Source organism: Scyliorhinus torazame, chromosome 15 (genome assembly GCF_047496885.1).
Source record: "Scyliorhinus torazame isolate Kashiwa2021f chromosome 15, sScyTor2.1, whole genome shotgun sequence".
Lineage (NCBI taxonomy): Eukaryota > Metazoa > Chordata > Chondrichthyes > Carcharhiniformes > Scyliorhinidae > Scyliorhinus > Scyliorhinus torazame.
In genome coordinates this window covers 72,393,968-72,408,601 of record NC_092721.1, presented here as the reverse complement: position 1 = coordinate 72,408,601, position 14,634 = coordinate 72,393,968, and the positions used below count along the sequence as shown (strand labels likewise).

The following is a 14,634-nucleotide window of genomic DNA, read 5'->3' as shown; positions in this document are numbered from 1 at the left end:
GGAGGCCCGTGCTGGTATCGACAGGGGTCTGCAGGTTTGCAGCCATGGAGCCCAGGGGGTTGGCAAACCCTGTCTGTGACAGTGCGACGCCGGCTCGCACATGGCCACTGGCGCCGATGCCCTCAGCGATGGCCTGCAGAGACTGGGCCATGGCCTGCAGAGACTGGGCCATGGCCTGCAGAGACTGGGCTATGGTGTTGAGCGCCTCTGCCATCTGGCGCTGGCACTGGCTCGTGGCCTCCTGTGAGAGGGCAGCCATGTCCTGGGCCACAGACGCCGCCTGCACGGAAAGCGCCAGGCCTCGCAAACCGTTCCCCATGTCTGACACCGTCGCACCCATTGCCTCCACTGCGGACGCCACCCGTGCGGTGTCGGCCTGGGTGGCACGTATGACCTGCACCACTTCCAGCTCCTGGACGCGGGTGGACTCCTCCACCTGCGACTGCAGCCGCCGCAAGCTGGCCGTCACCCTCTTCGCTCGTCTCCGGGTCGGTGGTTGCATCGGATCTATGGATGGGTGTGGTAACTCCAGGAACCCGGGATCCATCTGGGCGGCAGATGTTCGCTTGGGCTGGGCTGCCCTCCGACCGCCCGGCCCCTCTGCTGCTCCTACCTCCACCTGCTGTACCGGGACGGCTGTGTTGTGCGCACCAGTGAGTGTCGCAGACGCCTCATCACTAAAGTGCCCAACCGAGGTGAGTGCTTCTGCGATGGTGGAGGGTGTTGGTGACAGCAGTGGCGTTGTGTCGTGCTCTTGGTCCCACTCTGAGTCCATGGCACTTTGGGGCGGGGGTTCGTCTCCACACATCCACTCTGAGTCACTGTCCGGTATTTCGTCTTCCCGGGCAGCGGTGTCCCGGGCAGCGGTGTCCCGGCACGGATGTGGCGGGGGCCTGTGGCTGCCCCCCTCGACGCTGGATGGTCGCTCCCGCACGTGACGGGGGTGTCGTCTCCCTGTTGCTCCAGGTCTCTCCGTCTCCCGTGGTGTGCGAGGGGCATCCTGCGGGCGTCACATGCTGGAGGGTCCGGGGGTCTCTGTCTCCCGTGGCCTCCGAGGGGCATCCTGCGGGCGGTCTGCATCTGCGGGGATGGGTGCCTGGACGTTTGGTTTGGCGATACACAATGAAGCATGCTTGGTTAGGCATCAGGCAGTGATCAGGTGATATGGGGGAGGGGGATATAGGGGAGGGGGGATATGGGGACGGGCTGTCGGTGGCTCACTTGCTAGTACGCCCTCGACCTCTGCATCAGCAACCTCCCGGTCCTCAGGTCCGCCAGCCAGTTCCAGGGCCCTTTCCTCGTGTTCGGTCAGTGGCCTCTCATCACCGGGGCCTCCCCCAGTCCTCACATGCTCCCTATTGTTGTGTGCGCGCTTCTCCTGTGGGGGGGGGGGGGTAAAAGGCAACACTGTTCGGCAGGTATATGAATGCACGCCACTGGTTGCGCGTGCATTGCAGAGGTTAAGGTTAGGACTGGATTCGCTTGGGGATATGGGGGAGGGGGGGGATATGGGGGAGGGGGGGGATATGGGGGAGGGGGGGGATATGGCGGAGGGGGGGATATGGCGGAGGGGGAGGGGGGATATGGGGGAGGGGGGGATATGGGGGAGGGGGGATATGGGGGAGGGGGGATATGGGGGAGGGGGGATAATGGGGGAGGGGGGGTAATGGGGGAGGGGGGATAATGGGGGAGGGGGGATAATGGGGGAGGGGGGATAATGGGGGAGGGGGGGATAATGGGGGAGGGGGGGATAATGGGGGAGGGGGGGATAATGGGGGAGGGGGGGATAATGGGGGAGGGGGGATAATGGGGGAGGGGGGATAATGGGGGAGGGGGGATAATGGGGGAGGGGGTATAATGGGGGAGGGGGTATAATGGGGAGGGGGGTATAATGGGGGTGGGGGGATAATGGGGGAGGGGGGGATAATGGGGGAGGGGGGAAATGGGGGAGGGGGGAAATGGGGGAGGGGGGAAATGGGGGAGGGGGGAAATGGGGGAGGGGGGAAATGGGGGAGGGGGGAAATGGGGGAGGGGGGAAATGGGGGAGGGGGGGATATGGGGAGGCTCACCCTGCCTGCTCTGACGAGGTCGTTCACCTTCTTGTGGCACTGGATGCTTGTCCGTGGTGTCAGGGCCACAGCGGTGACAGCCTCTGCCACATCCCTCCACAGACACCGGCTGTGGCGTGGGGCAACTCTGCGGCCGTGTCTGGGATACAGGGCGTCCCTCCTCTGCGTCCAGGAGCGCCTCCACATCCCGTGACTCGAACCTCGGGGCTGAGCGGCGGCCAGCCATCCAGTCGGGTGTTCCGGTCGCGTGGGGGCGGGGAGCAGCGCGGCCTTATGAGCCGTCACGCCGAGCGGCGCGTATTACGCTGCACGACGTGAACCACGTGCGCAAGCGCGGATCCCATTACGTCGCTGCTAGCCCATTTCAGGCCGGAGATTTTCAACCCATTTTTCCGACGTGACGCAAGTCGGATTTGCGCCGATCGGCGGACTTTCCGCCGATAACGGAGAATTTCGCCCCACATCTTGACTCAATTCTGGACAATGAAATAGAGCAAGGGGGTGACCTGAAAGTAGAGGGTCATTTGCCATTGGGAAACAGTGACCATAATATAAACAGTTTCAGTCAAAGAACAAAACAATTTGAAATTGAGGATACACACATTTAACCGTGGGGGTAAATTGCAGTGAATTAAAGGAACCCTGCTCAAGTTTAAAATGGAAGAAAAAATTGACAAATAGAATCATAGATTAGCAATATTAAAACATTGTAAAAAAATATAAACGGTACATATCAAATACTTAAGGGAACTGTGTTGGTGCCATTGTCATTTACTACACTAGAAAATTCTGTATCTGGAAATTGAGCAGATAACATTGAGCCAAGATCAACAGAATTTGAAATAATCTTAAGCAAAATGGCAAAGTACACCATTGGACAATGTCAATTGAAAAAAAGGATTTTGCGAATGTATACAACATTGTACTATTAGAGCAGATTCTGAAATCAAGCGAACGCTCTAGGAACAGCATTTTCTATGGCGCATATGTTAGGACACTATATTCTTGAAATCCAGGATATTCTGGGCGCAGATCTCCGGCCGCGTTGGGTTCTTGCTTGAGCGCAACGCGGCCAGAGAATGCTGAGAAAGCCCTTGGGTGAGCCTCCCACCAGGCTCCACGCCTCGCAGGATTCTCCGGAGTCCCGCAAGATATTGGAGTCAGAACTCGACCGAAATAGTCATGACCGAATGACTCTCGCGGAAGTCAGTCGTAAACCAATTTACAACCTATCTGTGTGGGATTCATCGGCCTCCTTCGATTCTTCGGCCTCCCAGGGAGGCTGCAGCCAGGCGCCGATCAGTGCTGGTCCACACAAACGTGTACCAGGCGGAATGGCACCCGGAGGGAGGGGGGGCTCCCTGGCCATCAGAGACCCCACCGTGGTCGTGGTAAGTGCAGGGTGGCCCCCTGGCCCTCCCCCTGGAACGTGTGCACCTTGGCATTGACCAGCTGGAACATGGCAGTGCCAGGGTGGCAATGGCGCCAAGATGGCACTACCAATCCAGCAGGAACACAGCCTGGTTGCCAGTGCAAGGGTTCCCATACCAGGCCAGGGGACGAGGAGGATGGAAGGGGATTTGAAGGGTGGGAGAGTGCTGGGCAGATAAATATGGGACACTGGGAAGGTGAAGGGGTGTTGGGTGGGGATCCTGGAAGAGAGGGGGTGCTGTAAGGGGGTTCGGGAGGGCCTAAAGAGGGGACCACAGGGGACCCCTTAGCGGGGTGTCCTCACTTGGGGGTCTGGGGTAGTGTCCGTGTGTGCAGGGGTGGCATTGCCCCTGGGTGGGGAGTGTGGGGGACCCACAAGCTCACTTAAGAGATCGGGGCACCCTTTCAAAATGGCAACCCGATCTCGGAGTTCAGCTCCCCTGTGCTATAAGAAATTCTAAGTGTGGACTAAACCGGTGAGGAATTCCCCAGGGCCTAAAAAAGTGACTAAGTGTCATTGAATAGCGGTGGGGAACTCGCCCGGCAGAGTTGGCGGGAGACTTCCTGAAAAATCCACCACAAATGAACTTTGAAATCTTTTGGGAGAATCGGGCCCACCCCAGGAGTGTTGATGTTTGCCAAGAGCACCCGATTAAGCTTTATTGTCGTCCTGCTGATGCAGATTACATCATCAAAAAGAGTATTCACAGGAGTGCATCACTTCAAAAATATGTTGCATGGTTCAATGACTCAGCGCCAGGATCAAAACAAAGTTTCAAACTCCGCTAATTTATTTTACAAGTTTTGCTTTACTTACTGACAAAACATGCAACATGTAAATTTATTAAATGGCCCAGTTCTTCCGGTCTCCAGATCGTCGTACCTTGGACAATTTGCTGGAAACCTATTGGAAGCCCCAATGCAAGTATTCCATGGGATTGCCTGGAAAGTTTCAACTTCCATTTCTTAATTATCTTGGATCTGCAACCCTCCAAATCTTGAGTTAGTAAGTCAGTGACTTTGGATGGCTCCAACTCACTTTAGAATAGTATCCACAACAAATTAGAAGAATTAAAAGCAGTTCTAACTCTTCTGTAACTATACTACCGACTTCCTCCCCGACCGCACCCCCTCAACCTAGCTATCGGCCCCCCATTCCCTTCACCCATCCTATTCCCCCAATACACTATATATACCCCTTCATCCTCTTACCTTACACACCCACTTGTCAAAGTGTCTTTGGGATATATTGCACCTAATGCCATAAAAAGGGAGCGCGGGTTGCATTCTCTGATGTTCCTACACTATGAAGGAAGGATTCTAGCAGCAAATACGCTCCACGTTTCTCAAGGTCTTGTTCAGAAATCCAGACGAGATATGTGCAAGGTAAGTAAATAGGAGCAAGTGGCAATCCGATGGTGATTTGGCCATTAAAATAAATATATACAAGCAAATCAATGATAGATACAATACTTACAAATGACTTATTCATAGCACGCTTCACTTCGTCAGATCCATCGGCATAAATTTTCTGAAAGAGTTGATTTAGAGCAGCATCTCCCTCAGGTTTCTCATCATTCTCCTCCTGTTTAATCTCCATTACTAGTTTATCCCAATTCCTTGTGCACTGAGATGAGGATGGATACTGCAGCGACTGCACTAAAATTTCAAAAGATAAATTAACGGGATATCATTTAATAAGAACATTCAGCCACCCAAATAATTTGTACACTGGTATCTTCAACAAATGCATCCAAAATGTCCAACAATGATCATCTCATTGAAATCTCAGAGAAGCTTCAGTAGACCTGCACCAGCTGAAGGCTGCCTGGAACTTCAGCAAACTACCTCTATTTGGCCTCATTACCTTTGTTTCCAAGGAAGACGTAGAAACCCCGGCATTAACATTCCAGAATGAAAGTACGTACATTTATTACTCCCCTAAACTATGAAAACACAAATCAATTTTACGTAAAATGCTATCAAAACCACCCATTTTCTAATGTCAATACTTCTTAAAAATGCAAACATCAATGTTAACACACTTCAATTATTGTATCACATTTGAACCATCCTCTTCACCTATATTTTGGATTTTCAAAATCATTCTCTTTAAACTCTGCCTTTTGGTTCCCTGCGCTCATTTTCAAAGTGGCAAAAGTTTTTTTAAATTATAACGATTGGTTGAAAAAAATATATATTTTCAGTTAACAATATGGTAAAGATTGGAAGAATGACAGTCAGAAGGTGCATACTCATTCTTAAACAAAATGCAACACCACGCCACAGGAGAAGATATCAGGTCAGTTGACCAGAACATTTATAGCAATTATTTCTTGGGATGCAAGTGCCACTGGCTAGTCCAGCATCTGTTGCCCATCCCTATTTGCCTTTGAGAAGGTGGTGGTGAGCCACATTCTTGAACACTGCTATCCGGAAGGGAGCTGCAGGATTTTGATCCAGCGACAGTGGAAAAACATTAATATATTTCCAAACCAGGATGGTGTGTGGTTTGGAATAGAACTTGCAAGAGATGGTGTTCTCATGGGTCTGCTGCCTTTTTACTTCAAAGTGATATAGTCCACACATTGAGAAGGTGCTGTCGCAGGACAGCTTTTCGATTTGCTACAGTGCATTGTGTATATGCTACACACTGCTGCGACTGTGTGCCAGTGGTGGTACCTGTGAAATTTAAGGTAGTAGACAGGGTACCGATCATGTGGATTGATTTTTCTTGGATAGTATTGGACTGCCTGAATTTTCTTGAAGCTGCACCCATCCAGACAAGTGGAGTGTATTTCGCCCCACTCCTGACTTGCGTCTGTAGACTGTTGCTAGACTTCAAGGAGTCAGGAGATCAGTTACAGAGCACAGACTTCCTAGCCTCCAGCCTGCTCCTGCAACCACTATATATATATATATATATATATATATATATGGTCGATCCAGTTTTGTTAATGGTTATCCCTGGGATATTGACATTGGTGGATTCTGTGATGGTAATGCCATTGAATGTCAAGGAGAGGTGGTTAAATTCTCTCTTGTTGTAGATAGTCATTGTACGGCATTAGTGTGACGTGGGTTGTAGTTGCCACATATCAGTCCAAGCCTCAATGTTGCCCAGACCTTGCTACATATCAACATGGACGGCTTCAGTATTTGAGGAGTTGATAGCGAGACTGAACATTGTGCAATCATCCTTGAACATTTCTACTTTGACCTTATGATGGAAGGTCATTGATGAAGCAGATGGAAGTGATTGGTTCTAGGACACTACCCTGAAGAATTCAAGCAACAATGTCTTTGGACTGAGACAATTGACCTTCAACAACCACAACCATTTTCCTTTGTGCTAACTCCAATCAGTGAAGTGTTTTGCCAATTTTTCTCATTTATTTCAATTTTGCAAGGGCTCATTGATGCCACATTCGATTAGATGTTTTGATATCAATAGCACTCATTCTCACCTCATCTCTTGAATTCAGTTCTTTGGTCTACATTTGGACAAGGCTGTAAAGAGGTCAGAAGCCAGATGGCCTTGGAGAAACCCAAGCTGAGCATCAGTGAATAGGTTATTACTGTGTAAGGCTGTTAGAGTGCATTGTTGTGACAAGAAATCTCCCCAAATTAGAGATCCAAGGGAGTAGGAAGAATTGAAATAAATTAGTATTAGTAAGGAGGTTGTATTGGAGAAAATAATGGAACTGAAATTGATAAGTTCCTGGATCCGGATATTCTACAGTTCAGAATGTTAAAAGAGGTAGCTATGGAGATAATGGTGATCTTCTAAAATTCTACAGATTCTGGAACAGATCCTGCAGATTGGAAGGTAGCAAATGTCACCCCAGCAAATGTCACCCCACTATTGAAGGAGGAAGGGAAAGAAAACAGGGAACTAGAGATCTTTTAACCGTACATCAGTAGTAGGGAAATGTTGGAATCTGGTACAAAGAATGTGATAAATGGACAATAATAATAATATAAAAGCAACATACTGCAGATGCTGGAAATCGGAAATAAAATCAGAAAACTCTGGAAAGACTCAGGTTTGGCAGTATCTGTGGAGACCGAGAAACAGTTAACGTTTTGAGTCAGTATGGTGCTTCTTCAGAGCTGAAGAAGGGTAGAAATGCGATAAGATTATATATTGGAGAGGGGTGTGGAGAATGCAGAGCAGAATAGAAGGTCAAGGATAGGTGAGAGCTCAGGAGTGACCGACAAAGATGTCATGGGCTCAAGACAAAGGGAGTGTTAAAGACTAAAGAAGGTGCTAAAAATGGCATAAAAGGTAGCAGAATGCCGTAATAGCAGAAGGGTTAGCATTCTGTAAAAGCAAAACCAATTACAGATGGCCCTGTGGAAGGAAGGGAGAAATGGAGAAAAGAAATGGAGGAGAACTCGGGCTGAAGTTTTGAACTCTACTGTGAAATGCCGAATAGGAAGATGAGGCGATCGCTTTGTGGAACACCTCAGTTCAGTCCGCAAGCATGACTTGATTCACCATCTTGCTCCCATGTCCACATTTCCATCTTTGGTTTGATGAAGCCTGTTGCAAATTGGAGGACTAGCGCCTCAACTTCCGATTGATAAGAGTCGTCGATGGATACCATGTACTTGAATTTTCAGTAGACTGCCGGTAAAGTCCTTCCCATAGGAGTCCGGTTATCAAAATTAAAGCACATAGGAAAGGTGGTAGTACACTGGCATGGATTGGTTAAATACGTCATTCACGTATTGGCAGGCTGTGACTAGTGGGGTACCGCAAGGATCAGTACTTGGGCCCCAGCTGTTTGCAATATATATTCAATGATTTGGATGTGGGACCAAATTTAGCATTTCCAAGTTCATTGATGACACAAAGCTAGGGGGGAAATGGGTCTTGTGAGGAAGATGCGAAGCAGTTTTATGGGGATTTGGACCAAGTTAGTGAGTGGGCAAGCTACCTCCGTCGATAAGCCTCCCTCCGTCGATGAGCCTCCCCCCGTCGATGAGCCTCCCCCCGTCGATGAGCCTCCCCCCGTCGATGAGCCTCCCCCCGTCGATGAGCCTCCCCCCGTCGATGAGCCTCCCCCCGTCGATGAGCCTCCCCCCGTCGATGAGCCTCCCCCCGTCGATGAGCCTCCCCCCGTCGATGAGCCTCCCCCCGTCGATGAGCCTCCCCCCGTCGATGAGCCTCCCCCCGTCGATGAGCCTCCCCCCGTCGATGAGCCTCCCCCCGTCGATGAGCCTCCCCCCGTCGATGAGCCTCCCCCCGTCGATGAGCCTCCCCCCGTCGATGAGCCTCCCCCCGTCGATGAGCCTCCCCCCGTCGATGAGCCTCCCCCCGTCGATGAGCCTCCCCCCGTCATAAGGTCAGAAATGGGGATGATAACTGATGATTGCAGTGTTCAGTCTAAGGTAGTGAATATCTCATTTGTGGCTCCTCAAATACTGAAGCAATCCATGTCAGTATACAGCAAGAACTGGATAATATTCAGGCTTGGGCTGATAAATGGCAAGTAACATTTGCCACACAAGTGCCAGGCAATGAGCTTCTCCTACAAGAGAAAATCTAGCCATCTCTTAACCTTCAGCAGTATTACCAATACTGAATCCTCCACCAAAAACAACCTGGGGGTTATAATTGGCTCAAAATTTAATTGTGTTGGCCACATAAATAATGCGGCTATAACAGGCCAGAGGCAAGGAATTCTGAATGTAGTAACTAACCTCGTGACTCCTCAAATCCTGTCTACCATCGACAAGGCACAAGGCAGGTGTAAGAAAAAATATTCTCCACTTGCCTGGATGACTGCAGCTCCAACACGCAAGAAGCTCAATATAATCTAGGATAAAGCAACCTGCTTGATCAATCAACTTAAACATGCACTCCCTCCAACAATGACGCAGCAGTGTGTATCACACAAGATTCATTGTAGCAACTCATGAAAGTTCCTTCCTCAGCAATTAGAGATGGACAGCAAATCCTGGCTTTGCCAATGACACTCAAATCCCATAATGGAATGAAAAAAAAACTATTATTTTTAAGCATGACAATCCTTTCTCTAAGTATTGTATGGATCCATCAATTCATCAGGCCACACCATCAGCAGGATTGACAGAAGAACGATATGAATTTTCTTTCTGTGTTAGATATGTGTAACCGTGAATGGCCAATTCATTTTTGTCTCACTTGTGGTGGCTGGCTAACAATTTAAATACTCTACTAAGCTGTAAATCATACAAATGCAAAATACTGCAGATGCTGGAGACATGAAACAAATGCAGAAAATTCTTGAAATACTCAGGATAACAATAACAATGACCATCAGAACTGGTGATGACTAAAATTAGAACTAAACAATCAATATCACCCTACCTCTATACTACATTAAGATGTGATTGAATAAGATTTGAGGCCTGTATTCATAAACTCATTACCCAACATTCAGTTGATACAAATTTTCTGCAACTTCAAGAACAGGACACAATTTCTCCTGCTCATCAGCCTCATGTTGATACTACTAGTTGTTGCTGGCTTTAAAATTTTAATTATCCCCATTGTTTGTTGTTCCTCCTGTTTCCAATAGTTTAGGTCCTTTCTCAGCCTTAAAATTTATAACCTTTTCCTCACTTCCTTCACTTTGGGCAGCACAAGTGGATAGCACTGTGGCTTCGCAGCGCCAGGGTCCCAGGTTCGATTCCCCGCTGGGTCATTGTCTGTGCGGAGTCTGCACGTTCTCTCAGTGTCTGCGTGGGTCTCCTCTGGGTGCTCCAGTTTCCTCCCCAAGTCCAAAGACGTGCAGGTCAGGTGGATTGGCCATGCTAAATTGCCCTTAGTGTCCAAAAAAAAAAAGGTTAGGAGGGGATATTGGGTTATGGGGATAGGATGGAAGTGAGGGCTTAAGCGGGTCGGTGCAGGCTCAATGGGCCGAATGACCTCCTTCTACACTGTATGTTCTATGTTCCTCCTTTATCATCGAGGTGTTTATGACTGTCTGCCACACTTACTCAATTTCTGTTGACTAACCTAATTAACTTTTTTTTTTTTTTTTTTTTTAAAAAAAAGCACTTGCTGTTTTTCAAGTTTGAAAATTGTTAGCTTTGTCACCAGTGCACACCAGGTAGCTGCCACCAATTATGACAAGTTTAGAATCAGAATTAGATATTCACAGCAGTGCTTGCCACATCGATAAGGAGTCCGAAAGTCATGTCTACTCAGGCTGTGCAATTTCTCATTTTTAATAATAGAACCCACAGATAATTGAATCCCTATGTGATCTGATTAGATACTGCAGCTTTCACACGTGTGCTTGCTTGTGCTTTGCAATCATTCCAAACTGATTTTAAATACTTGGGTGAGATGTGGGCATTAAGCTAATTTCCTATTGCTGCAAGTAAGCATAGAGAGCAATAATCAGAGAAATTTAATTCAATTTCACTTCTCGAAAAATGGGGTTAGTGAAGAATATAGTAAACCAAACCGCCTTGTTAGTTTCATGTAGGGACTTATTTCTTTTTGCCGTATTTGTCTTTCCATCAACATTTAACTGCAAAACCTTCGACTGGGTGAGACTCTCCGGCATACCCGCAGAGTGTTTCTCAGTGGTGGGAGGTAACGCGCCGTTGGCGGAATCTTCTGGACCCAATGCGGTCAATCGGATTTCCCTCTGAATCCACACCACGCTGCCGGGAAACCCGGCATGTGCCGTCGGCGGGACCGGACGATCTCGCCCACTTCATTTCGGAGCTCCTAACTGCAGCCAAGACTGGGGTTCCCTGTATATTCTTCAAATTGACTACACCCTTGCTACAAGGTGCTTCTTTCTTTCCTAAATCCCTGGAAGAAGAGTCAGTGTTTCTGACATTCATCCATACAGGGATTTGCCAGCAAACCTCCCAACCATCACCCAGGAATATAGTTTTTGCAGACATCTCACCTTATTAAAGAATCACAGAATTCCTACAGTTCAGAAGATGGCCATTTGGTGTATCAAGGCCCTCTGAAAGAACACCCCATCTGGGCCCACTCCCCTGCCATCCAGCTCTACCCCATGAAACCCAACTTTCACATCCTAGGACACAAAGAGGCAATTTAGCATGGCCAATCCACCTAACCTGCACATCTTTGAACTGTGGGAGGAAACCAGAACACCCGGAGGAAATGCACACAGAAATGGAGAGAAGGTGCAAAATCCACACAGTCACCCAAGGTAGGAATCGAATCCGGGTCCCTGGTGCTGTGAGGCAGCAGTGCTAACCACCGTGCCGCTCACAAAAAAAGAACTGCCTTAACTATAATATGTCCAATATCAAGCTATTTTCATTTCATTTCATTCATTTAACAACCCTGCCCATCTTGGCTAGTGTCCTAGAATGAGATAACAGATTCTCGTTATATCAGTTTGAAAAAAAGGCAGACTTTATTTAGCATCTTTATTGACCACTGGCTGTCCCAAAGTGCTTTACAGCCAATAAAGTATTTTTGTTGTTCCAAGGTAGGAAACACAGTAACCAGATTGTACATAGCAAACCCCCACAAACAGCAAGGCGATAATGACCAGATAATTTGTTTTCATTATGTTGATAGAGGAATACCAATTTGCCAGGTCACTGGGGATAACCCTTCAAAATAGTGCCATTGGGTCTTTTAGACCCATCTGATCAAGCAGATGGAGCCTGGGTTTAACGTCTCATCGAAAGGCGGCACTTTAGCTTTGATTTTGATGCTCAAGCCCTGGAGTGGAACTTAAACCCAGAACATTATGACTCTGAAGTGAAAGTATTCCTAACTGACCCATGGTTGACACTCATGCCTTGCAATCATATGCTCTACCATTTGGTAACACTCTTACCTTTGAGTCACAAGGTTCTGGGTTCAAGTCCCATTCTAAAACTTCAGCACGAAAAGCAAGATTGATTCTCCAGTGCAACACCGAGGGAATATATCGCGAAGAATAGCAGGGAAATTATTTTTGGTATGGTCAACATTTGACCTTCAATTAACGCCACATAAAAGACAATATTTGTTCATTATTAAAATTATGCAAGCCACAGACGTAATATATGATGTGATATAGGAATTGGAAACCCTTTTCCAATGTCCACCTCCATTTCCACCTAAATATATATTTTTTTTAAATAATTCATGGGATTTTTAAAAAAAAAAATTAATTCATGGGATGTGAGCATCACTAGTCAGATCAGAATTTGTTGCCCGTGCCTTAGAGATGATAGATTTACCCACAATCTTGAATGAGTTGCATTAAGTCCTTGCAGAGAGTTTACAACACCCTACATATTTCAAAATAGACCATAAAATGACAGATCCAGTGCAAAGACGATTCCATGATAAATATCCCAGTAACACCCATTTATATTTAGTGCGGCATGGTGATGCAGTGGTTAGCACTGTTCCCTCATGGCGCTGAGGACCCAGGTTCGATCCGGGCCCCGGGGCTCACTGTCTGTGCGGACTTTGCACATTCTCCCAGTGTTTGCGTGGGTCTCACCCCCACAACCCAAATATGTACAGGCTAGGTGAATTGGTCATGCTAAATTGCCCCTTAATTGGAAAAATATATTTGGGTACTCTAATATTAAAAAACAGGGGGAAAAAAAACACCCATTTATATTTGACAGAGGTCAAGAGATAGCAGCTAAGAACATTTGACTGAAGCTATTGCCATGCTATGTCATATTCTTTGCTATTTTGGCTTTTAGTGCAAAGAGTGCAAGAGAAGAACTCTATAACTAAGAAAACATTGAAAAACTGTAGTGAGTTACCCTATGTGTTCAAGAAATGAATATTTTCTGATGTGGAAGACAAAGATTTGTTGCTAAAATAATAGGATAATGTTGTGAAGATAGAGTTCATAATTCATGTTTTAGAATATAACTTTAAGTTTGGGAAATTGAAATGTTGAATTAAAGATTAATGAAACACTCGGTTAAGAGACTGGTAGATATGAATCAAAGAAGGTTGAGTTAATTACAATTTAAAAGTAACTTGTGTTTATCTTACTGGTTAGAGGTGAAGTGTAAAACTGTAATCAATGAATGACAAATCATCAAACATACAACAGAGCCAAAATATGTAATTCACAGATGAAAAGAGGTTAAACGCTGTTGGTCAACATGGGTCCCTTGTTAGGGATAGAACATTTGGTGAAAGAGTCATAAAACTCCATTAGGGACATAAACTCATTTGGGTTACAGAATCAAGATGTTGAGTTCAAAGTAAAATAATTAGTTACATTTCTGTTTGAGAACATCTTAAGTAAGCCATATTACAATGGAGATGGGTTGTAGGGGGTTAGAGGTTCATTTACTTAGATTGGTGTAAGCTGCTGCTCACCGATTTTGGAGGGCTATGGAGGGTGAATGTTAATCAGGTTTGCACTAAAGCAGAGAAATTATTAACTCTATTGCTCACCATGCTGTATGTGGGAGGGGCTCGAGCTGTATTTGGAATTTGAGATGGGAAAAGCTGGAAGATTTACTTAGCTTGAAGCCAAAGGAAAAATCTACAGCGGGCCCCAAACTGAAAGGGAGTCAGCATCGTGGCAGAAAGCAGTTCGGCTTCACTGCATTCTCCAAGCTATGCTTGAGCTGAGAAGTCTGCAGTTGTGAGGTTTTGAACAGAATTTGGAGAATCGCTTAGCCAACAGCTAAGGGAAGAATCCCCATGAAATTTCATACCTTGAAGCATTGCTAGAACACGGATGAGAATTAAAGCAAATTCCAGAGGACTGTGGCATACCTTTGGGTTGGTTCCAGGAAAAGTGAATGAACCTTCAAGATTCTTGTTATGTATGAGGGACACGAAAAGAGAAACTATATTAATAGCATAATCTTTATAAGCTTTAGTGTTAAGCTAGTGATGCTTACTTTGTTTAATCTCTCTTCATACACAATAGTTTGTTTTTGCTTAATCACTGGGTGTTTGAGTTTCTCTTTAAATGTTAACCTTTTCCAACAGGGATCGCGACAATAAAAAATAACATCATAGTCAGTGAGGCATTATAAACAAAAATGCAAAAGTAGAGGATGGAGGGAAGCTCTTTACTGTGTAAGCTCACATTTGTATTAAAAAAGTGCCCTCATGCAATCTTTCGCAATATAACAATATCCTAATAAGAAACCATTAAACTTC

The 14,634-nt window shown here is 46.6% G+C and overlaps 1 protein-coding gene across 7 annotated transcripts in view; it reads right to left on the bottom strand.

Moving 5' to 3' along the window:
• The window catches only part of sugt1 (SGT1 homolog, MIS12 kinetochore complex assembly cochaperone), a 227,496-nt gene that overhangs the window by 13,088 nt on the left and 199,774 nt on the right, over positions 1-14,634 (bottom strand). For all 7 annotated transcript variants that reach the window (XM_072476303.1, XM_072476298.1, XM_072476299.1 and 4 more), the window contains one exon: positions 4,978-5,159. In XM_072476303.1, coding sequence (XP_072332404.1) covers positions 4,978-5,159 — 182 coding nt within the window. The remainder of the gene's footprint in view (positions 1-4,977; positions 5,160-14,634) is intronic.